Here is a 26,396-nt window from a genome sequence, read left to right on the forward strand (position 1 = left end):
ATGTAGAAAGGCATTTTTGACATCCATTTGGCATGTATATAGAGCCTCTTCAATGATGATTGACACCAATGTTCTCAGCATAACCAAATATGCAACAGGACAGTACATTTCATCATAATCATAACCCTACGTCAGAGCACATCCTTTAATTACAAGCCTTACTGTATATCTTTCAATTTTCAAATCTTGTTTCCATTTAATTTGAAGACTCATTTTCTATCAATTTGTTTCTTCTCTGGACAAGACTCATGCAGCTCCCCTGTCTAATTAAATTCTAGATACTTAATTTCTTCGTTGATAGCTTCTCTCCATTCATTATGTCTCCATTGTATATCATTATAGCACTCAGGAACATCATTGACAAACAATTCAGCATGCAAGGCCATTACTGCATGAGTGTCAAATTGTGTAGGCATCCAACGTTCCTTCTTGTGTTGTCCAGTGTCTTGACCAGTTCACTTAGAATTTCCGCCTTCTTTCTTGTTTTTATTTGCCTTTTATTTGTCAGTCCTGTCATGCCACTGGTCACTAGTTGTTCTGCCAAAACTGAATTTTGTTTCATCAAAAATTGCATCATTTCCTGAAATTACTTTCTTCAGTTCAGGCACCAAAATCTGCATCCATTTGGACAAAAGTCAGTGAAATACATCTGAGACAGCGTGAATGAATTTACTAACTATAAGTTCTTTGAAATTTTTAAAAATGCTTCACAATCATTTTCATGGGTTTGGGATTGACTAATGTTACCTTACGCTGTGCTTTCTTTTTTTTGTTGGTTATCACCTTTGCTAACTGCCCCTCCTGCAGGATCTGTCTTCACTCTCTTTTGATACTATGTGTGACCTGCTTTTGAACTACTACTGTAAACAGACACACATCATTGCCACTTGAGTGGATTTCTGTGCTGTCGCAAGAAACTGGAACATTCCGATAAGACTTGGCAGCTGAGCTTCACTGTTTAAGCTGTCGTCACTTTGTCATTGATGTACATAAGGAGCTGTATGCCGACCAAATGGTTAATTATGCAAACATTCGGCTGACTCCTGATTTTGTGAGCGGGACCTTCGATGTGAAAACCCCTCTCTCTTGGATTTTCTGACTATTACACAATCGTTTGAGGTTTTGAGAGCTGTGCCGACAGCTTGTGGTCTGGTGCCTAGGGTTGCTGCCTCTGGATCATGGGATCCTGGGTTTGATTCCCAGCCAGTTCAGGGATTTTCTCTGCACGGGGACTAGATGTTGGTGTTGTTCTTATCATTTCATCATCATTCGGGAAAAGGGTGAAACTGGACTGTGAAAAGATTGGGAATTTGCACAGACGCTGATAACCACATTGCTGAGCACCCCACAAACCAGTCGTCATCATCATCAATGGTTGTGGATACTCAGATTGAATAATGTGAGGTTGCAGAAATTCAGCCCGCTTCCCCCCACCATTAGTCTAGTGGTTCACAGGGGAATGATATAGTGGCAGTGGTCCACACACAAGTAAAATATAAAGGTGATCAGCCCAACTCAATGTGGTAGCCATGGCCACTTTAGCAGCACAGCATAGACAACAACGTGGTCGGATTGTTCTAAGTGTTGGGCCATTTGCCGCCATTGCAACAAAATGGGCCACGTTGCTCCTGTTTGTAATGCAAAATTTCAACAGCCTATTGCAGATACTGATATGGACGTCATTTGTGTATCAGCAATCTCTGTTGCACCCAATAAACTTATTATGAAAGTCAAGGTTTATAAACAGTTTTGCACATGTAAGTTGACACAGAAGCTGCTGTGTCATTATTCAACTTGCAAATATGCATGGACTTAGGTTCTCTGCCTTTAGCGCCAGTGTCACGTACATTAGTCACCTACAATAGACAAAACATTCCAATATTAGGTAGTTTCTCAGTCCCAGTCACACATAAATCTGTGGTTCATCTGCTCACTTTTCTGTTGGTGAACAATGCACACAATTAAAATTTGTTTGGTTTGGATGCCTTTAACTTTTATGGGTTTGCTATGTCCAGTGAAGTTAGTCTCGTCTCTGATCTAGTGCCTTATACACAATTCTCTCCTTTATGCTCTGAATTTTTCTCTGTGTTTTCTGCAGGCTTGGCTTGTGCCAATAATTTCAAAGCTCATATCACCGTGAAACCGTTGGTCAGATCGTGTTTCTTTCAGGCTCGCCCGGTGCTGATGGCACTCTGTGACCAAGTCGAGACAGAGCTCAATCGCCTCATGGTCACTGGGGTTGTTCAACAGATCATTTCCAGCGAATGAGCAACCCCATTAGTTATTGTCAAGAAGCCATCAGGGTGGTTACACCTTTCCAGTGATTTCAGAGTCTCGTCTCTGTTAATGCTCAGTCTATCATTGACATGTGTCCTTTGCAATGACGTGATGAACTTGTAGCTAAGCTTAGTAGTGGTCAGTACTTTTCCAAGATCGACCTCTCGGGTGCATATTTGCACCTTCCTGTTGATGCTGACTCTCAGCAGCTTCTGGTCGTTAATACACCTTTTGGCTTCTATGAATACTCGTGGCTACCATTTTTCATGGCCAGCCCCCCAGCAATTTTTCAGTGGCCTGGCTGTACCAACTATCTTGGTGATATTGTGGTCTCTGGCTCCTCCACTGCTGAACATCTCAACAACTTAAGTGCACTCTTTTCAGTGTTACAGGCCACCGGGTTAAAATGAAGTTTGGAACAGTGCTGCTTCTTTCAGCCTTCTGTGGTTTATCTTGGGTTCAAGGTCTTTAGTGGTGGTATCAAACCCCTCCTTCACAATGTCTCTGCTGTTGTGGCTTTTCTACATCCTACATTGCTCAAGAAATTCCATGTTTTTTGGTAAGATAGTTTATTATCATCAGTTTGTGCCAGGGGTGTCGTCAATTGCACAACTGTTACATGCCTTGCTGCATAATGGGACGTATTTCCACTGGTTCAACATGTCTCGGCCCCTGTCCGATGTCGCCTTGGATCAATATCTGTTTTCCTACCGCTTCACACCATTTGGCAGCAACAACCCCGCCAAACTACTCTACTGGCATCAATTCCGGATGCTCCTACATCTCCTGCGCTGTGGCCAGAGACACCAACTTGTGCAGTTGTCGTCCCGTTTCCAGTACGGATGGCTGTCTGGGCATATTGGTGTGGTCATCGCCCAAAATGGATTTCCGCCATCATCTCCCAATACCACAGCCACTGTCCGTGCGATGTCCATACAGAGGAGGGCCTCTGCGCATGTCATTATGACCAGTTTTTTATATTTTGGTGCTGACAACAATATTTATAATAGCATAAAAAACGGAACACTATTTCACTGTGGAGCCACTGACTGCACAGCTTGGAAAAACAGTCAGAGTACAGGCAACATTCACATAAGTGTTTTATGCCTCTCATTTCCTTCCCTGGTGCTGATCTGTGAAAAAGATAAGTAATTTATTTTACTACAACAAAAATGTTTAAAAATTTAGCTCAAATATCACTGACATCATCATCATGTTAAAAATTTTTCAGGAAATAGTAGGCAAGGGAGGCAGAAGAGGTCATTCTAAATATCTGTACCAATTTTTGTGAGTTTAACTTCAGTCATTTAGGAGAAACTTGTACCTGAGCGATGAATATTCAAGTTTTTAGTAAATCGCAAAAGAAGGTTTACAGATTTATTAAGTTGTCACTATGCTTACTTAGAACATTCCTGCAGCATACTCCAGTTGTCCTCCTGTTTCCTTATCCTCCATACTCTTTTTCTTCATTCTTTTCTTTATCCTTGACTCCTTGGCAGCAGCTTCTGCAGCTGTCTCTGCTTCGGTTACCTTCCGCTTATCAATAGCAGTTAGAGCTGAAGCCATATTCCTTCCCGTCTCGATGTTCAATTTCTTCGTAACATTGATTCTTGAAATTGCACCATCATTGAATGTTGTTATTGCATCCATTACACCAATCTTCAGCCCAACAAATACAGATTTAGGTATCCTCTCCCATATACAGCTGTTGAAGCTTTCATTTGCATTCTGAGAGAGACCATGCATACATTTCCTAAGTAGATTTTTGTTTACCAGATAGACCTAATTGTCTCCATTACAGCAAGTGATAACCAGGACTTGCACCATGAATCTTCCCTTTTTGAACACAAACAATGTTGTGGGGTTTCATCTGTTGACACTCTGAAACTATGTTGCCCAAACAGCTTGTCTCATGTTCTCCAAACGTATTACATTTCTCCTTATTGCTAATCCATAATATTGAGTCAAAGAATCAATTTCACTTTTAGTAAGATGACCTGGACCACCTATGTGTTTACCGTCTGACAGTTTTTTTCCACTGAAGTTTTCACATAATTTTCTCAGCTGAGCTCCTGTTCTTTTTTGTACCTGCCCAAAACATTCAAACTTTTCTATTAGAGTGTCCCCATATGGTCTGTTATTAACAACAGTAGTGTGTCCTTTACAATCCCCGTTCGCAAGGTAGCCTACATACCTCACACCATAACTGACCTCTGATCTAAAAAATGTTTAGAGCTCCTTTCATTTCCATGTTTCCACTTGGGCCATCAAAGTTATTTACACAAACACGGGTGTCAAGAAATTTACTTGAACAATCCTGGCAGTGCTTTGTTAGACATTCATAACATAGTATCTTACCGGTTTCAGTAAATGTGGCAGTTACAACCTCATTCAGAGAAGTATGACCTCTCTTCTGCCAAGATCCATCAAATGCCGCTACAGTGTCTGTATTCTCAGACAAGGCTACTGCTTCTCTACTGCTATTTTCATTGAATGTGCACTTACACCACATAAAGCATTATGTATTAATTTATTGTATCTGTCAAGCCTTAGTGGAGGTGGAGGCAAATCCGTCACTGCACAAAAAGTCTGGGCAGCTCTCCTTCCCCTTCCAATACATCACATTGCATAAGCCAGCTGAATATTTACACCGTAATGTCAACTATCAGTTACTGGCGATGTCATAGAATCATTGTGCATCTTACACGAGTTACAGCCAATCGCTAACTGACTTGAAAGACTTCCTTGGTCAAATGTCCTCAGAAACATCAATACTATCTTCACAAATGCAGTACTTACATTTCACAGTACTCTTTGAAAGTCTTGACATCATATTTAGGTTCACAATAACATATCTGTCATTATTGGTGCTCGCAATACTACTAGGCTTGCTCTTATTACATTTAGAAAGTGAAAGTTTACATTTAGAAGCACTGCCTGTAGACACAGTTTCTGCAGGTGACTTTTGAAGCAACTGATGTGTATTATTCTCTTGCGTTTGGAACTGGTTGCCATGAAACTTTCGTTTGGGGCTAAATTCCTTTAGTCTCAGCATTTGTAGCACAGGGAACACACACACAGAAACAAAACAACACAATAACTGCAAAACCACACACGCATGAAATTCCGAAATCAAATATTCTCAGATCTTTGTTTACATTCAAACCATAGCCTTTTAGATATGCCTGTACTTTGGTTCTGAGAGTCAGTGCCTTCTAGGAGACACCTGTGTTAACAATCTGTAACTAACGTTGGAAAAATCAGAAGAACAAAGTAATGCATCACGTATTCTGACATTCTTCAAACTGACAGATGGGTGTGGCCCCTGTGCTATATTACGTTCGACCTCAATTTTAGAACGAATGGAAGATGATAATGCCCAGCATATAGATTTTTGAAATCAGCATTAAATGCTCTTTTCTAGACCAAGAAATTTTTTTTGTCATTTTCACGACCATGTCCCCTAAGTTATATTAATACTTGTTCCATAGATGATGAATATGAGATTTCGTAATGATGTGGAACATTTAACATAAGTTTTCTTTATACAATATAGTTAATTAATTTTTTTTAAAGTTACTACTTTATACATAAAAATTCTTCTATTGAGTAGAAGGAGTTGTCATTCAGAAATTATTGTAATTTGTTTTTAAATGTTGGTTGGCTATCTGTCAGACCTTTAATGCTATTTAGCAAATGACCAAAGATTTTTGTGTCAGCATAATTCACTTCTTTCTGTGCCAGTCAGATTTGACACAGAATAGTGAAGAATATCCTTTCTTCTAGTGCTGCAGCTGTGCACTTTGCTATTATTTTTGAATTGGGGTGTGTTATTAATAACGAATTTCATAAGTGATTATATGTATTGCAAAGGTATTGCGAATATCCCGAGTTCCTCATAGTAATGTCTGCTGATTTTTGCAGACTATCTGTACTGTTAATTTAAACCTTCTGCATTCTTCCACTTAAATATGAATTAAACCATTTGTGAATTGTCCCTCTCATACTACAATACTTAAGCTTACCTAGAAGAATTTCATAATTCACACAGACAAAAGCCTTTGAGGAATCGCAAAGTATCCAATGGGCAATGTTCAGTTCTTCAAAGCATTTAATATTTGAACAGTAAAAGGATATACAGCATTTCTGTCAAAAAGCCTTTCTGAAAACCAAACTGACATTTTGTTAGTACTTCATTTTTACAAATATATGATGTTACTCTTGAAAACATTACTTTTTCGAGAATTTTGGATACAGTTATCAGAAGTGAGATTGGGCAGTAGTTGTTGGCATCAGACCTATCCCACTTTTTATGCAATAATTTAGCAATAGCATATTTGTCTATCTGGAAGAATGCCCTGTTTCAGTAAGCTACAACATATATGGCTGAGAATCCTACATATCTGTTGGGAACAAGCTTTTAGCATTCTGTTGGAAATGCCATTAACTCCAAATGAGCTTTTATTTTTGAGTGAGTTTATTATTTTCCTAATTTCAGTAGGGGAGGTGGGTTTAATTTCAGTTTTGTTAACTTGTGTAGGTCTTGCCTCTTCCATATAGTACATTGCATTTTCTAATGAATAGCTGAATCCTGTTTTCTCTACAGTACTTAAAAATTATTATTATTATTACAGGACTAATCAATACAAAGATTAATTAATAACAACATATTGTTGTATTCCTGTTATCCTCTGCCAAGCTTCTTTATCCAGTGCATCTTCCTTGTTGATGCTGCGATGTTCCATTACTACATTTATGTGGTCTGTCCAAGAACGATGTGGTCTTCTGCGCTTATGTGTGCTGGGTCAGTAGGAGAGGGTGGGTTGAATTTCAGTTTTGTCAAACTGCACAAGTGTTGCCTCTTCCATATAGTACTTTGCATTTTCTAATGAACAGCTGTATCCTTTTTTCTCTAAAACACTTAAAAATTATTATTATTATTATTATTATTACAAGACTAATCAATAAAGAGATTAGTTAATAATGACATATTATTGTATTCCTGTTATCCTCCGCCAAGCTTCTCTATCCAGTGCATCTTCCTTGTCGATGCTGCGATGTTCCGTAATACCATTTATGTGGTCTGTCCAAGAACGCCGTGGTCTCCCGCTTTTATGTCTGCCGGGTGGTTTCCATACATAAACCTTCTTTGGCCACTGATGATCTGGCATTCTCATCATATGTCCATACCATTTTAATGATTTTCTTTCAATTCTATCACTGTATCATTTGCCTTCATTCTAGCTCTTAATTCATCATTAGTTTTTCTTTTGAGTCTTGATATTCTGTCACTCCTATGCAAATAATCCATATCCACAGCTGTTAGTCTTCTTTTGAGATCCACGTTTAAGATCTATAGTTCTGATTCCCATTATCTTACCCACTCTTTTCTTATTGCTGTTGTAAATATTCTTATTCCACCAAAAAGAATTCATACATTCTAACACTTTTTTTCTTTGCTGTATTCAACATTTTCTTTTGTATGGCCCAATTCGTTTTCATCAATATGTGCCCCGAGATATTTAAATTTCTCTACCTGTCTCATAACTGCTTTGTCATTGATGTGCACATCAAATATAGCTTCACTATTCACCACCAGATGATGTGTTTTTGTTAGACTCATTTGTAGTCCCCATCTGTTGTATTACTGATATAATCATCATATCATGAACTCAAGGTCATCATCATCTTGTGCTATAATAGCTTGATCATCAGCAAAACTTAATTAAAGTATCTGTACATCATTGACAGTGATTCCCATTCCTATTCTCCCAATTTCAGAGAGCCAGTTCTACGTATAAATTGAACAAGATGGCTGACATACTGCAACCTTGTCGTAAACATTTAGTGACATTAATAGGTTCTGATAACTTTGGACCTCATTTAATCTGTACCACATTATCTCTGTACATTTTGGGTAATAATTTGCAAATGGTGATCATCCGTACCTGTATCTTTCATAGCTTCCCACAGCTTAGATTCAGGGACTGTATCATAAGCTTTTGCTAAATCTACAAAGACAATGTGTAGCTCCTTCCCTACTGCCATAAATTTCTCCATTAGCTGCCGTAAAATAAATAAGTTATCTGTACATGATCTGTTCTGCCTAAACCCACTCTGGTATTCCCCAATATGGAGGGCAACATGTTGTCTAATTTTTTCAAACATTATCTTGCCAAATGAGTGGCTCATTGTACAGTTGACACTAATGCCTCCATAGCAGTTTGTGTTTTTTCTATTCCCTTTCTTTAAAATAGAAACCATATATGACTTTTTCCATTCTGAGGGAATTTCAATCCCTTTACAACAGTTGTTCATCAGGCAGGTTATTCATTTCTTCAGATATCTTCCTCCAGCCTTCAATTATTCAACAGGAATGTTTCCTTGACCAGGTGACCGGCCATTCTTCATTTTAATTTTTGCACAATTCACTTCCTCTATTGTAATATTTACATTTCGGCCAGTTACTTCCATCTTCTCTTCATTCCCTTGCATGTAATGTGGCCCATCTTCAGTTAAAAGGTCCACGTATTACTTTTTCCATTCCTTTAAGAGAATTAGGTTGTCCACTGCTTTGTTTACTTGTGTTTTCTTCGTACTGGTAATTTTCCTCCACACTTCTGTTGTTTCTGATCCACCTATTAGACTATGAATTTCAATACATTGCTCTTCCCACATCTTGATCTTTTCTAATTTAATTCTGTTTCTTAATTTGTAATTTGTTGTCTGGTAGTTTTGCTTGTTCTGTAGTGATTTAGTTGATAACAATTTTTGTAGAGATTTTTCTTTTCCCTAATCAACATCTTCGGGTCATCAGACATACATGGAGGATCCTGTTTACCTAGATTCTTAATCTCAGTCCCTAGTACCCCTAGAGAAATTTTTGTAAGTGCTTTTTTAATATTTTCATATTACGCTTCAACATTGTCATCTTCTGGAATTGCTTTTAGTTCATTTTCTGATCTACGTTGAAATAAATCATTGATACTGAACTGCTTCAGGAGAAAGAGCTTATACCTTGCCTGCTCTAATTTCTCATGATTTCTGTGGTCAGCCACTTGTCCAGCTGTTGACGTTTTTTTTCCTAAATGGGTATGTCAACTTTGCTAAAACTAAGTAGTGATCAAGCCCACAGTTGGCTCCCCGCATGACTCAACAATCTTGAACTACCATTTCTGGCCATTGCTTGGCAATGCTGTAATCAATTATTGATTTCTGCTGTAATGATGGTTTCTCCTATGTATATCTGTGGATATAAGCCCCATAGTGCTCAGAGCCATTTTCTGTGGATATCTTTATGTGAATAGTGCATGTTCAGAATTTTTGAGTCATATTGGTTTCAGAATTTACAAGATTTTCTCCAGAACTATTAATGGCATTTCCTCCATATCTTCCTACTACTGCATCATTTACTTGTGAGCCAAACATCACATTAAAATTTCCCGCTAATCTTACTTCTTGGTGCTTTTTGACTTGGTTGAGTAGATGGTCTAATTTCTGGTAGAAATGGTCTTTGGTTTGCTGTGCCACATCGTCATTTGGTGCATAAACCCCTATTATAACTGTTTCAATGCCATATAACTTGATGGTAATAGTGACAATTCTTTCTCAAACAAATGCATAGTCTTTGATGTAAGTGCTCCAAGCTTTGTTAATTAGAATGGAAACACCTGCTTTCGCTTGTTCAGGTTTTACAACTCCAGACCAAAAATGGATGAAATTTCCGAAGTTCTCATTCCCTTGTCCCTTCTTCTTTGTTTAACTTTTATTAAAACAGTTTTTGTAATGTTTCACTGTTTCTGGATCATTACTCCTTCTAGCTGTAAGATACATTTCCCTTTTCTGTTTGCAAGATATTTTTATCCCTTCAGTAAGTCATGGCTTTTTAGATGGTTTATTACAAATATTTTGCATTCTGCATTACTGCATGGAGCTATGTCATATACTGTAACTAGCTGTGCGACATGATCAGACAGACCATTCTTAACAGAAAAAAAATTTATTTTATTAAATTTATCTTGGTCTATATAAACATTATCTACCAGTGTGCTGCTTTCCTGTACCACCCATGTAGGAAAATCAATAACTGATGTCATATTGAAGGAACCAAGTAATACTTCCAGGTCAAACTTTCTATCTGGCTCTTTCAGAAAATCTACATTGAAATCCTCACAAACAATAATTTTCTTCCCTGTGCCTGACAGATTGTAGAACAAAGAATCCAAGCTTTTAAAAAATAGCTGAAAATTTTCTGAGGGGGACCTGTACACAGCAACAATTATAAAAGTACTATTATTTGGTTTAAGCTCATAAGTACATGCTTCTATATGTTGCTCTAGTTTCTAAATTTTCCCCACAGTTGCAGATTTTAACATATGTAGCAACTCTTTCTCTCTCCATAGTATCTCTACTTACATGTGCTGAAAGCTTATATCTGCCTACCATTTAACTTTTCTGTATCTGTGACTATATGATTGTCAGACAGGCATAATACATCTATTCCACCCTCGGTTTCTAAATCTTCTAAACAAACAAGAAGCTCATCTAATTTGTTTTTTAATCTCCTGATATTCTTATGCAATATACAAACTTTTTTTTTCACTGTGCTTCCATGAGAATCTTGTGACATACTAAAATTATTTTTCATTGTACTTTTATGACAATCTTGTGATATTTTAACATCTCTAGTACCTACCTTTTTGAGCTTCTCATTATGCTTAATTTGATTCAATGTTGAATCACTGTACACTGATCTTAGCCTAAAAAAAGAGTACTCCCGTGAGTTTCAGTACGCACATACCTCCCCCCCCTTCCCCCACCTTCCTCCAAAGATTTTGCTATCATTCCAACCAATTTACCCTTCCTTTTCCTGCTGAGATGGATGCTATGTCTTGTGAAGTCCCACCTATCAATACAGGAACCAAACCTATGCCTAACAAAGTAGTTGCCTGAAGCAGCTGACGTAGCTCCATATTTACTCTCCTCACAGAGCTGTTCAGTTTGGGGGAAATTGTAGTGCATGAAAACAGGAACCAAGCCAACAATTGTATGGTTCGCTGCAATTGCTATTTTTACCATATCACATTCAATATTGTGAACCTGATCTCTACCAATACTGTTTCCTGCTCCACCCATTACCATAACGTGATCCTGCTTTGTAAAATTCTTGCACAATGATCCTACATCCTCTATCACTTGGCTAAGACATACACTAGACTTGAAAAAACTTGTGACCTTGTACCTGTCACCTAATTGTTTCCTGCGAGATCTGGCCCACACCTCTTCCATGGCTACTACCTAACAGCAGAACTTTCCTCCTACTTTCTGATTTTCTTCAAATGCTTAGTTTCCTGATGAATCTCTATTGAGTGGTGACTACACTTACCTCTACCTGGGCCTCTTTCTTAGTTAATTGAGGTAGCAAGGCAAATCTATTCTCTGTTCCAATGATGAAACTGTCAGAAACTGCTCTATTTCTGTGGCCCCTATTCCTTGCTACCACTTCCCACCGGTGTTCATCCTTCTCCCCAGTTAACCTAATCAGTTCTTCCCTAGCACTATCCAATTCAGCCTCAAGGGCTCTAATCTTCCCTTCCTGTTCAGCTGTTTTCCTATCCCTTGAACATACTCTGCAATACCATGGAAGAGATCTGTTTACTTCCACAATTCCCATGCCTTTATGTTCCCCTCAATGTGACCATCTGTCTCAGCAGTTGCATAGAACCCCAGAACTAACTTTTCCACAGTAGCTCACACTTTTCACTCATTGTTGTTTACAATATTTTTACAAAATTTATCTAGGCAATAAAAGCTCTCAAGAGTCACTAATTATGTGGAACAGTAATATACATGTGTACTGTTAATATAGTAACATGATGCACTTAAACTAACGTTAAAACTTAAAACTTGTATACCCGAAAAATTAGGCCCAAGATCGTGTATGCTCAATCTGAACTTTACGTGTTGTGAAAGGAAATAAAAGATAGAATTTAAAACCTTTAATTCCCCAAGTACATATGGCACTACTAAATGTATGTGGAATGAAAACAACCTAAATTCTTCACTTAATACTTACACAAATGTCTTAAGTTTGTACGTAAACCTACATCTAAATGTGGAAACCGGCCTATAGGTCCTTTTTTTTCTTAGATACTCTAAAATAAATGAAACCATAAATAGATAATATGAAATATACTCTAATTAACTTCCTTACAGTGTAATATTAACTTAAGTGACAGTTATTATAGAATTTGCTACTTATCTTCACAAGTTCAGTATTCAAACCTCATTGTGCTAAAATCTTTCAGGTTGTTAGACTGCATCTTGTTTCTTCTAGTTGATCTACATTTTGACCTTTCTGTAGGATCTTCATGATCTGGAGGGCTTAAAACAGAGCACAAAGAAGAAACGTGTGGCCTAACAACCTAGAAGATACCTGCAGTCTTATGTACCTCATTATGTCTTAGTCTTGGTCTAAGATTCTATAACAGATGGCACCAATTAAAGTAGATGATAATGTTGTGCACCACTTCTGCTACACCATTTTTTCCAAAGAATAGGAAAAAAAGATATTCAGTATATTATGGTTCAAATGGGAGCTAACTGAGAATGGAAGGGTTCTATCGAGTGAATTCAGCTCTTTCTGAGTGTCACTGACACTATTATCAACATCACTTAGCTTTGCTTTTTGTGAGAATTGAACTTGTGCTATATTTCTGTATCTTTCTTTGTAAAGGACTGTTTGAAAACAGAGTTCAGAATTTCGGTTTTTGTTTGCCACCCTTCTTACATGATCATTGCCAACGGCCTTACTGCAATGGTAACACTGGTTCCCGTCAGATCACCGAAGTTAAGCACTTTTGTGCGGGGCTAGCACTTGGATGGGTGACCATCTGGTCTGCTGAGCGCTGTTGGCAAGCGGAGTGCACTCGCCCTTGTGAGGCAAACGGAGGAGTTACTTGATTGGCAAGTAGTGGCTCCGGTCTCATAAACTGACATTTGGCCGAGAGAGCGATGTGCTGACCACATGCCCCTCCATATCCGCATCCAGTGACCCCTGTGAGCTGAGGATGACACGGCGGTCAGTCGGTACCATTGGGTCTTCCAACATCTGCTGGATGGAGAAAGTTTACATGATCATGTGTATAGCTAAATGTTTCAAGTTCCTCCCTGAGATATGACACCACGTCTCTTTATCTAGTTTACTAAGCATGTAAATACTTCTGCTGGTTTTAGTTGCCCTTTGTACTTTGGTACTTCTTGTCTCTACAACAGTCTCATGTAAATGTAGATGTAGATGTGTCGGATACCCATGTCAGTGCGATCATCTTCAAAGGGGGCAGGTCTTATATGTTGCCATTTGATGATCTACTGTAGTATTTCCATCATGAGTAGGCTTCTAAACAGGCTGTTCTGTAGAGTTTTCAGAGGGTATTTAGTAATGTCTTGTCACACTCACAACTTAACAGAAATGTCTCCTCCAATGTTGCCAGTGTGACAACAGATATTGCCATAAAATAGGACTACAATGATTTCGAATTTCCAGTATCAGTTAAAGCTGCCCAACTTCTGACAAACAAAGGGCAGACATCAGCAATTATTAACAGACTGCTGTAATAGATTAAGTTAGAATAGGTTTTATTGTATTTTATAAAGTATAAATGTGTTTTATATTTATGTTGTACATGTATGGAGCTGTTGTAGTCCATGTCACCGCAGTAGGTAGAGTTATTGGGATACTTGTTGTGGTAAATGCAGTAGTGAGAGGATTTGTAAGCTTGCAGATAGATGGGAGACAGGCAAACACAGGAGAGCATTACAGATGATTGTTAACTCAAGAACAGACTGCTGCACTAAATGTTAATCTACATTGTGAACAAAAACTTTGTAACAAAGGTCTATGTAAACAAAGCATTCATGGTGGATATACTTCCCAAAATTCTCGTCAACCATAAGAAAGAGAGAAGAGATTTCTGCACTTTAAGAGAACAGAATCTGGAGAACATATCAATGGTGGTTTGGTCCAGTTCTGCACCACTATGGAGAAAATGTCTAGATATGGACAAGCCATGGGAAAAATGCAGTCCAAACTCTTCTTCCAACTGCGAAGCTTGATGGACATTTGGAAATGGTTTGAGCATTATGTCATATTTTCCGATGAGTCATATGGTTTCATTAAAAGGAAAAGTTATGATTCTCCATAGAGTCAGTCAAATTACTTTATGAAATCTTTTAATTGAAAAGTACAGGAACTGTTCTCTGCTGGGAACTACAGCTTCTAAAAATGGCATTATCTTCGCTCATATTGATGTAAATGATCAATTTGATCTGATGAGCATGGAGATGAAATCATTAGGTTAAATATTATTGGCCCATTCTGAGTTGGAGAAAGGCATTAACGGGTAAGAAATTGAAATAGCTTCTTAGTAAGAAATATTGAAAAGTTCCATTAACCAACATTCAGAATTTATTTGCTTCAATCCTCATGAGGATTTTGGCTGTTTCAGATATAAAAATACAACACTACACAATTTTGTTGACTGTGCCAACCAATTAAGATATTTGTTTTATTTTTATAACATTATTATAAGGGCTGTGGTTCATGGTGTGGGTTCCTGTAGTCATGTCCTAGTTCATGAACCACGGGCAACGTATGAGTGGCCAAGTAAGTGGTCCCGACAGTCAGGATACCAGTTACTTTGGAATAAGGCTGGGCATCTCGGACATATTCTGAGTCGTGGTCACCTTTGTGCTCATATGGCAAAGACTACCAAATCCACCGGTTAGTCCCTCAACCGTTAAGGGTAAAACTCAATGGGACTCGGGGCAAGTAAGGCTAGCAACCGGCTTCCCTGGTACTTTAAATATGATGCTGGCAACAATCAGAGCAAAATGCCTCGGACCTTAGGAGTGCTGGCAACAATCAAAGCAAAATGCCTTGGACCTTAGGAGGTGACGGAGTCCCACCTCTAACTGACAAACCAGGGACTCCTAAGATACGACTTGGCAAACAAACGGTAATGAGATGGGGAGCGATTAATATCAATGGGGGCTACTCTGGGAAGAAGGTAGAGCTGACAGAGGCTGCAAGTAAGATGGGGCTGGACGTTTCAGCTGTTAGTGACATTCGGGTAAGGGGTGAGAAAGAAGAGGAAGTGGGAGAATACAAGGTCTACCTGTCAGGAGCCAAAGCAGGAATAGCACAGTGGGGTGTAGGGCTTTACATCAGACAAGAAATGGAACCTAGCGTAGTTGCAATAAGGTATGTAAACTAATGACTGATGTGGATAGATTTGACAGTGTCTAGCAAGAAAATTAGGATTGTGTCAGTATATTCCCATTGTGAAGGGACAGATCAAGATAAGATGAATAGTTTTTATGAGGCACTCAGTGATGTAGTTGTTAGAGTAAAGGACAAGGACAGTGTTCTGCTCATGGGTGATTTTAACGCCAGGATTGGAAATCGAACAGAAGGGTATGAAAAGGTTATGGGTAAATTTGGAGAGGATATGGAGGCCAACAGGAACGGGAAACAACTCTTGGATTTCTGTGCCAGTATGGGCTTAGTAATCACAAACTCCTTTTTTAAACATAAGAACATTCACCGGTTAACTTGGGAAGGCAGGGGGACCAGATCTGTCATTGACTATATAATAACAGATCAGGAATTCAGGAAGGCTGTGAGGGACACACGTGTATTCAGGGGATTCTTCGATGACACTGATCATTATTTAATCTGCAGTGAAATTGGGATTGTGAGGCCGAAAGTGCAGGACATCAGGTCCATATGTAGGAGGATAAGAGTGAAGAAACTTCAGGATAAGGAAATCAGGCACAAGTACATAACAGCAATCTCAGAAAGGTACCAGTTAGTTGAATGTAGTCAATTACAGTCATTGGAAGAGGATTGGACAAGGTACAGGCACACAGTACTAGAAGTGGCTAAAGAATGTCTTGGAACAGTAGTGTGTAAAAGTAGGATGAAGCAAACAGCTTGGTGGAATGACACAGTCAAGGGAGTCTGTAAAAGGAAAAAGAAGGCGTATAAAAAATGGCTACATACTAGAACTCTGGTAGACAGAGAAAGTTATGTTGAAGAAAGAAACAAAGCCAAACAGATAATTGCAGCATCCAAGAAGAAATCTTGGGAAGACTTTGGAAACAGGTTGGAGACTATGGGTCAAGCTGTGGGAATACTATTCTGGAGTGTAATTGGCAGTCTTTGAAAGGGAGGTAAGAAGGAAATGACAAGTATTTTGGACAGATCAGGAAAACTGCTGGTGAATCCTGTGGATGCCTTGGGCAGATGGAGGGAATATTTTGAAGAGTTGCTCGATGTAGGTGAAAATACGTTAAGTAATGTTTCAGATTTCGAGGTAGAATGGGATAGGAATGATGATGGAAATAGCATCACATTTGAAGAAGTGGAGAAAATGGTCAATAGATTGCAGTGCAATAAAGCAGCTGGAGTGGATGAAATTAAGTCGGAACTCATCAAATACAGTGGAATTTCAGGTCTTAAATGGCTACACAGGATAATTGCAAATGGCCTGGGAGTCGGAACAGGTTCCATCAGACTGGACAAAAGCAGTAATCACACCAATCTTTAAACATGGAAACAGAAAAGATTGTAACAACTACAGAGGTCTCTCTTTAATCAGCATTGTGGGTAAAATCTTCTCAGGTTTTGTTGAAAGGAAAGTGCGGATATTAGTTGAGGACCAATTGGATGAAAATCAGTGTGGGTTTAGGCCTCTTAGAGGTTGTCAGGACCAGATCTTTAGCTTACGGCAAATAATGAAGTGTTATGAGTGGAACAGGGAACTGGATCTATGCTTTATAGATCTAGAAAAGGCATATGACTGGGTTCCTAGGAGAAAGTTATTGTCTGTTCTACGAGATTATGGAATAGGAGGCAAACTTTTGCAAGCAATTAAAGGTCTTTACATGGACAGTCAGGCAGCAGTTAGAGTTGACGGTAAATTGAGTTCATGGTTCAGAGTAGTTTCGGGGGTAAGACAAGGCTGCAACCTGTCTCCACTGTTGTTCATATTATTTATGGATCATATGTTGAAAACAATAGACTGGCTGGGTGAGATCAAGACATTTGAACACAAAATAAGCAGTCTTGCATAAGCGGATGACTTAGTTGTGATGGCAGATTCGATTGAAAGTTTGCAAAGTAATATTTCAGAGCTAGATCAGAAATGTAAGGACTGTGGTATGAAGATTAGCATCTCCAAAATGAAAGTAATTTCAGTGGGAAAGAAATATAAACAGATTGAGTGCCGAATAGGAGGAACAAAGTTTCAAGTATTTAGGATGCACATTCTCACAGGATGGCAACATAGTGAAAGAAATGGAAGTGAGGTGTAGCAAACCTAATGCAGTGAGCACTCAGCTACGATCTACTCTCTTCTGCAAGAAGGAAGTCAGTACCAAGACTAAGTTATCTGTGCACCGTTCAATCTTTCGACCAATTTTGTTGTATGGGAGTGAAAGCTGGGTGGATTCAGGTTACCTTATCAACAAGGTTGAGGATACGGATATGAAAGTAGCTGGGATGATTGCAGGTACTGGTAGATGGGAACAATCGCAGGAGGGTGTCCACAATGAGGAAATCAAAGAAAAACTGGGAATGAACTCTATAGATGTAGCAGTCAGGGCGAACAGGCTAAGATGGTGGGGTCATGTTACACGCATGGGAGAAGCAAGGTTGCCCAAGAGACTCACGGGTTCAGCATTAGAGGGTAGGAGGAGTCGGGGCTGACCAAGGAGAAGGTACCTGGATTCGGTTAAGAATGATTTTGAAGTAATAGGTTTAACATCAGAAGAGGCACCAATGTTAGCACTGAATAGGGGATCATGGAGGAATTTTATAAGGGGACTATGCTCCAGACTGAACACTGCAAGGCATAGTCAGTCTTAAATGATGATGATGATGATGATGATATTGTAAAGTGCATTTTGATGAAGTGCTTCAACTGTTGTCCATGAAAGGATATTTTGCTGAGCAGATATAGAGCACAGATAAAAATATATTTCTAGTTTGAAAATATCACTGATAGCCTGTAATATACACTGTATATACACTGCCCATCACATGGTTGCACGCTTCCAGGTGGTGTTGCGAGCATGCGATGCGGTAATGGAAGTATGCACGATGATTTTTCTAATTGTTGATAACTGCAGGGAATAATTCCTCAGACAATATGGAGCAAAAAAGGTCATAAGGACGTGTAGTTCTAAATGTGTTTCAGGGGAGGAACATCAATTTCAAGGTGGAGGTTAAAGATGTTTGATGGTCATCTTTGACAATAGCAGCACTAGACACATGGCCCACTAGCGTTGGGTAAGCCAGACAACTGTGTGGAACATTATTCAGGATAACTGCCACTATCTGTATTGCTTACAACATGTGCAGGCCTTATTACTTCTTAAATTTCTCGCACCGCTGGAGCACAAATAGAGGCATGGGTGACGTCGGGGATATACAACCTCTGTGCGCTGTAGACGAAGCGTGCGGCGTGTCCCCGCCGGCTGACGTGGCCGCAGTATGCTCCCAAGCACAGCCTCGGCCTAACTGCAAACAAACCTCTAAGAAACTGTAGCAAAATGCACGGCAACTTCCTTCATGTCCGCGGTGTTTTACGAAACGTTCACGAGAGGATTGTCCACAATGTTGGGCCGTGTGTCACAAAGGCAAAAAAAGGGTCATGGGTCATCCATTTGCAAATCCGCCCCATTCATGATGTTCATGAAGATAACGCTGATTCTGATTCTGTGTTGTCTGTCAATTGTACTTCTTCCCTTTCAGCGAAGTTATTCCTCACTGTCCAAATACTTGGTCGAGATGTTTGCATGCAGGTGGATACTGGTTCTGCTGCCACTATCATCAATTCTCAGACGTATCTTCAGTTGGGTTCTCCAATCCTGTCACCTGTCACTAGGCAATTACGGACTTACAATAAACAGAAGATTTCTCTCTTGGGACAATTTGATGCTGAGGTATCTTACAGAGCTTTCGTTCGCACTGTTCCCATATTTGTGGTCAACCATAATAACGCGGATAATCATTTTGGTTTCGATGCCTGTCGCGTTTTTGGGTTCTCCATAGATGACTCTGTCAGTGTCGTCTCTGATGCTATTCCTTATGCTCAATTGGATTTCTTATCGACGACATTTTCGTCCCTTTTTTCTCCTGGGTTAGGCCGTGCAAACGACTTTGAAGCTCATATCACTCTCAAACCCACTGCTCGGCCTAAGTTTTTTCGGGCTCGGCCCATTCCTGTGGCCCTTCGTGATCAGATCAAACGGGAACTGGATCGTCTCACTGCTTCAGTGACTGGTCCTCTCCTGTTGTTGTCATTGCTAAGCCAAATGGTGATATTCGCCTCTGTGGCGATTTCAAGGCCACTGTAAATGCTCAATGCCTTATCGACACTTACCCTATGCCTCAACCTGAAGAAATGTTCATTAAACTTGCTGGAGGCCAGTATTTTTCTAAACTTGACCTGTCAGAAGCTTATCATCAACTTCCTCTCGACACTGCTTCCCGGCAGTTTCTGGTCCTTAACACTACTTTCGGCCTCTATCAATACCAACAATTGCCATTCGGGGTTGCCAGCGCCCCTGCTCTCTTTCAGCGATTCTTAGAACAATTATTACGCCCTGTCCGTGGGTGTATCAATTACATTGATGACATTGTTGTCACTGGCTCCACCACTGAAGAACATCTTCAGAATCTCCGCACACTTTTTCATGTCTTACAGACTGCTGGTCTTAAGTGTAATCTTCAGAAATCACAATTTTTTCAGGCATCTATCACATACTTGGGGCTCCAACTCTCTCGGGATGGTATTCGTCCGCTTCAGCAAACTGTCGCTGCGATTGATGCCCTTCCTCGCCCTACATCTGCTTAGAAACTGCAGGCCTTCTTGGGGAAAATAGCATACTACTACAGGTTTTTACCATCTGCTGCTTTGGTGGCTCAGCCGTTGCATTGCCTGTTGCATAAAAACGTGCCTCTTCACTGGTCCGCGTCATGCAATGCGGCTTTCCAGAAATTGAAGACAATGCTGAAACTGGTCCCGTGCCTGGCTACTTATCAATCTGGCCAACATCTTGTTCTTGCCATGGACGCCTCTCAATACGGGGTTGATGCAGTCCTTGCGCACCATTTTTCTGATGGTTCTGAACAACTCATTGCTTATGCCTCCAATACACTCACGGATGCACAACGAAAGTATGCTCAAATTGAAAAAGAAGCTTTGCCCATTATTTATGTTCTTCATTAGTTTGGTGTTTTCTCTATGGATCCAAATTTCATCTTGTTACAGATCGCAAACCACTTGTTTCCTTGTTTCATCCATCAACATCACCTCCCGACAAGGCTGCACACCGTCTCCAGCATTGGGCTCTTTACTTGTCTCGTTTCAATTGTGAGATTAATTTCTGGCTGACGGCTCAACATGCGAATGCTGATGCACAGTCATGCCTTCCCATGGGTCCTGATCTGGCATTCGATAGGGACGAACTGTTGTGTTTCCACCTGGATGTTCCCGAGCAGCAGGTTGTGGACAGGTTCCCCATCACGGGGACTGGCTGGCGGCTGCTGCGGGTTCTGATCCTACCCTTTCCCGGGTTTCACGCTGTATTCAGAAGGGTTGGCCAGATCGTCCATCCGCTAAGACGTCTGATCCATTGCAGAACTACTGCGCTTTCCGATACCGCCTCACGGCTAGGGATGGTGTTATCCTCCTTTCCACCGAAAATGCTTCGCCACGAGTTGTGTTACCTGCGTCTTTGCGTGCTTTGGTTTTGCGCCTCCTTCACCAAGGGCACTGGGTGTCTCTTGCACAAAATCTCTGGCGTGCCGTCATGTGTACTGGCCCGGCATCGACTCTGAAATCACACACATGGTCACTGCCTGCAGCCCTTGTGCATCACAGGCCGCCACCCCGAGGTCATCTTTGTCACTGTGGCCTTCGCTTGAGAAGCCCTGGAAGCGTATTCATGCTGACTTTGAGGTACCTTTTTTGAGGTACTTTATTGGCTTCTCATTATTGACACCTATTCTAACTTTCCTTTCATTGTCCGTTGCACGTCACCTACCACCGCAGCAACCACAAATGCTGTAGCTCGCATTTTCTCTTTGGAACGCCTTCCCTCTACTCTTGTTACTGATAATGGTCCACAATTTGCCTCTTCCGATTATGCGGATTTTTGTGCTCGTCACGGCGTCATGCACGTCATGGCCCGTCCGTTCCATCCACAGTCAAACGGTGAGGCTGAACGTCTGGTCCGCACATTTAAGGTTCAGATGAGGACACTCCTGAATTCTTCTGCTGCTGGTGATGCGCTTCTCCAGTTTCTGCCTTCTTACTGTTTCGCCCCCATGGGCGACCACAGCCCGGCTGAGCTCTTATATGTCCAACAGCCCCGCTCACTACTTCATCTTCTGCAGCCTTCCACCTCACTGCCGCAGATGCCTTCGCTTGGCCGGTTCACCCCCGGCGACCTTGTATGGGTACGGGGATATGGAAGGTGGCTAAAATGGAGTCCTGGCCGCATCTTATGACACCGTGGCCGATGTCTGTATGAAATTCAGATGGACATGGGTGTTGCAGTGCGTCATTCGGACCAGCTTTGGCCTCGTGTGCCAGCAACGCCTGTTCCAGATGCCGCTACACGACCTTTGGCTCTACCTGACGCTCGTGATCCTGGAATCCCTCATTACTCACAACTCAGTCCTCTCACCATCATCTCCATGCCAGCACAAGAACTGGGAACAACTCTACTTGCCTCCTCCCCCTATGGACGCGGACACATCGCCAATGTCTCCTGTTATAACAACCGGACTTGCCGCAACTGGCAGATTGGTCCACGAGGCCCCAGCAGATGCGACCACCACATCTCCTGCCATTTTGACCCATTATCATCAGGGACACTTCCGTCCGTACGGGAAGCCTCCTCCTCGAGACTTTACGGCCAGTCAAACAACACCTACGGACGTTAGCAATCTACAGGCCACCTCCATCAAGACATGTGCAAAAACTTCAAAGGGAGAAAAGTGTTGTGACTCGCCTATCTTTCAAAGTGCTGCTGCGCAGTTACACACGTACTCTACATGCGGCGCTGTCTGCCAGCCATGCAGCAGCAGCGCCACCTAAACGGCCAGCCAGCCAGCCAGCCAGCGGCCTCTAGACTCGGACTCAGTTCTGATTTGACTGATAAAGTGTACACACGTCTTACTTTGTTTACTTGATCTGTGACTTACATGATTTGTGTCGTCCTTGAAATATATTTCTTCAACTTGAAGTTATAACAATGTCTTCCCTGAGAGCAATGATATCATGGTCAAATAGCATTTCAAGTAATCTCCATGGGCCACTACAAATATGAAATCTTAAAATTACCAAGGATGAGAAGAAATTACCTGTCAGTAGTAGGGAAAAGTCACTCTTTGCAGTGTTAATTAACATATGCTTTACTTTGTACACACACACATGAGCATCCACACATGGGCTCGTGCGTGCATGCGCCCCCCTCCACACACACACACACACACACACACACACACACACACACACACACACATTCTGTCCCTGCCTTTCTGATATTTTTCCCTTTTGGAAATAGTATTTAGTTATTTTAATATTCTTTAACTCAATTTTAGAGTTTACATATTTTATGTCATATCATTTGATGAGGTGGACAAAATGTGGTATATTTTTAAAATGCAGAAATTTTCTAGTTTTTTGCTAACCATTTCTTGTGTATGTACAAAAATATTACTGTGTGTATTTGATATGATATCTCAGTTACTAATTTGGACACCGATTGAAGACTGAAATTCTAAAAGGCTGACTAGAAGAACCAAACACTCCTCTTGAATAGGCTGACATAATGTTGCTTTCCTCTTACTTTGGTACTTGTTCTTAATAAAGGAAAACAATGCTTTAAAATTGTGAAGTATTTTCTAATTTTTAATTTATTGTATTTTTTATTTTTATTTTTCTTACTAGGTTAACAAAATACATTTGGAATTAGCAACACAAATAACAGCAGATTTCCGTGATGCTTTTTCTGGTCCTAATGCCAAACATTTTGCACCTACTAAGCAACTAGCAGAAGCTTGTCGAGTTGTGTCTGTTCTGGATCCAAAAGTGAAGTAAGTAACAGCTGTGTATGGTATATTAATTGTCAAAAATGCTCATTTTTTCTCTTTTTTAAACTTCATGACATTTTGATGTGTTTATTTTTATAAAGTTTGCTGTTATGTTGTGTGAAGAGTTATCTTGCTTTGATACAACTGCCGTCTCTTGATGAATAACGTTGAAGGGTATGGTGGGGACAGGGTAGGGCTGTTGGGAGGATTCAGGTGGGTGAGGGGAGTGGAAAAGTAGAGAAGTGGAGAAAGAGGCTGGAGGGTGCATTGACGGAATAGACGCCTGTGTAGTATTGGAATTGGTGCAGGGAAGGAGATAGGTAAGCAAAGGCCGAGGCCAAGGGGCTATGGGAATGTAGAATATACTGCTGAGAGAGTTCCCACCTGTGCAGCTTAGAAAATGTGGTGTTGGTGGAAAGGATCCAGATGGCACAGGCTATGAAGCAGTCTAAGAAGTGAAGCACATCATGTTGGGAAGCATATTCAGCAACCAGGTGTTCCAGCTGTCTCTTGGCCATAGTTTGTCGGTGGCCATTCATGTGGACAGACAGCTTGTTAGTTGCAATGCCCAAGTAGAAAACAACACAGTGGTTGCAGCTTGGTTTGTAGATCACATTTGAAAGTAGCCACATGATCTACAAACTAAGCTGTAAACACCGTGCTATGCATGACAACAAATAAACTGTCTGTCCTTGTGAATAGCCAAGAGACAGTTGGACCACCCAGTTACTGCAAATGCTGCCCATCATGTTGCACTTCATCTTAGTGACTGCTTCTAAGCCTGCACCATCTGAATCCTTCCTGCCAGCATCAGCTTTTCTGAAATGTGCAGGTGGAATTCATCCTGCAATGTATCGTATCCTATGTATTTGAAGACTGGGACCTCGCCCAGTGTTGCTGCCATGCTTGCTGACTGAGGTCATCTGGGGTTGTGCAGAATCACGATTCATCACTGAACACAATGTGATGTCATTCCTCAGCAATCTACTCATTCCTGTCACTGCACTGTTCCAAATGCAGCCGTTTGTGTTGTGGTGTTAATGGCAGCCTATTTATGGGACAGAATTCCCTAGTCTTATTACTGCTAGTCTCCAACCAGCAGTGCGGGATTACACAGAATGTTGCAGGGAGTCCATTACTTTTTTTTAGAATGGTAGGTACACATGTCAAGGAGTTACAATGTGTGTGGTGCATTATACAACGATCCCCTCTTGTGGTTGTCAGATGAGGTTGATTGGAGCACTAACGGCGAGATGCCTGCACTCATGTTCCCATGCAGTTCAACATCAGGCTGCTGTTGCATCCATGTGCTCCACATATTTGGATATTACACAGTTTGACCATCCAGCTGAATGGGAACCCACAGTGAGGTCCCTTTCAAACTCGTGTCAGATGCTGATAACGCTGCCTCTAACAAATATGCTGCATCTCCATGTCCTTCGCAGGGATTGCTCAACATCTGATGCTGTTCACCCCCTTATTAACTCTACCAGTTCTTGTAACAACACTAAACACAAACAATGTTAATGCACTCTGTTGCTCATTCTATCAGTGACAGATAATCACAACTCTATTCATTTACATACCTGCCAATGGTGTGTACATATATGAAGTTACAATGATGTCCAACCATATCTTCTAGGTGCTTCTTTTTTTTTTCTTTTTTTTTTGTCAGGCAATGTATAAATGAAAAGTAGACGTTTTTACAGATATGTAGTTATACATTAAATGATTTAGTAGAACTGGAGGTGGTAGAGGTAGCACTCATTTGAAGTGTATTATAAGATAGATATAAATTATGATTATGAAAGTTCTTTATTTATTTACTAATGTTAAAACTGGCATAATTAAGCACACACATGTAATTTGTATAACAGCATAGCTTATAAAAAAATCAAAATAGGTGACATAGTAGTGTAATTGAATGTGTAAATTATAGTATGTTGGAGTAGCTGCTGCATTTCCTTGCAGACAATTTACACTTGGTTTTCACATAGTGTTTTTGTGCTCTATCTAGAGGTACTACAAAGTATTTTGATGTTATACAGTGATTCAAAAGAATGCTGTCTGGTGTCAATTGCAGATTCCTTGTTTCCTGCATTTTCTGTACGTAGGAGATGCAGTCTTCTGTTTTTAAATGATCAAGCCTTAACTGGGGTGCTTTGTATTATGGACAAAGTTTTATCAATGTTTCAGACTGTTTTCTGTCTATAGCCTCAAGTGTTTTTCAAGTTTATCGATTTGTCATTAAATGATGTTATCTGGTAAAAGTTGGCTCTTTGTGTGTGGTTTTATATGGATGGGAAACTGAACACTGCGTTTAGATAGCACATTTCTTTTCTTTCCTCTCTTTGTTCCTCCTCATTGGCTATACTGTTAGTGACAGTCAACAGAAAACTTTTGTATATTACTTCTTGGTTGGCATTGAATCCTTCATAATCTTGTACACTGTGATTACAATGAAATGACGACTAAGAGTATTATATGCATCAGTTAGGTCCCTTTCGGAAAAGGAGCTTGTCCGGGAATCACTAGTAGTTCAGTGAGCTTTGTCTTCCTGTCTGGTTTATTCCCTCTGGATATTCAAATAGCTGACACGGAAGAGAGAAGATTATGCAATTTTTAGGATCACTTGAATGTTTCCCTGATTTAAGGATGGCTATAACTCTATATTTCCCACATGTTTGTGACACTTTCCAGGAGTAAATGATGATGTTACATAAATTTAAGCCACCATTCTCTGGTCAGAGGCCCAAAATGTTTTATTTATTGTTGCAAGTATCATCCTGACCTACTGCCTTTCCATTCTTGCATTTATTATTTTCCTTATTCATTTCTTCCATAGTAAATGGCCTTGAAAACACGTAAGTTTGTCTGTTATTCTCCATTATGAAGTTTTGTTTTTTCTTCCACTGATTTTAAGATTTTCTTCTTATGAGTGACCAGCAAG

The 26,396-nt window shown here is 40.3% G+C and overlaps 1 protein-coding gene across 1 annotated transcript in view; it reads left to right on the forward strand.

Annotated features, from left to right (window-relative positions):
* LOC126284133 (vacuolar protein sorting-associated protein 53 homolog) overlaps positions 1-26,396 on the forward strand; it is a 150,136-nt gene that overhangs the window by 18,087 nt on the left and 105,653 nt on the right. Inside the window, exon 5 of the mRNA XM_049982844.1 lies at positions 23,304-23,449. Within this exon, the coding sequence (XP_049838801.1) occupies positions 23,304-23,449 (146 nt within the window). The remainder of the gene's footprint in view (positions 1-23,303; positions 23,450-26,396) is intronic.

Source organism: Schistocerca gregaria, chromosome 8 (assembly GCF_023897955.1).
Source record: "Schistocerca gregaria isolate iqSchGreg1 chromosome 8, iqSchGreg1.2, whole genome shotgun sequence".
NCBI lineage: Eukaryota > Metazoa > Arthropoda > Insecta > Orthoptera > Acrididae > Schistocerca > Schistocerca gregaria.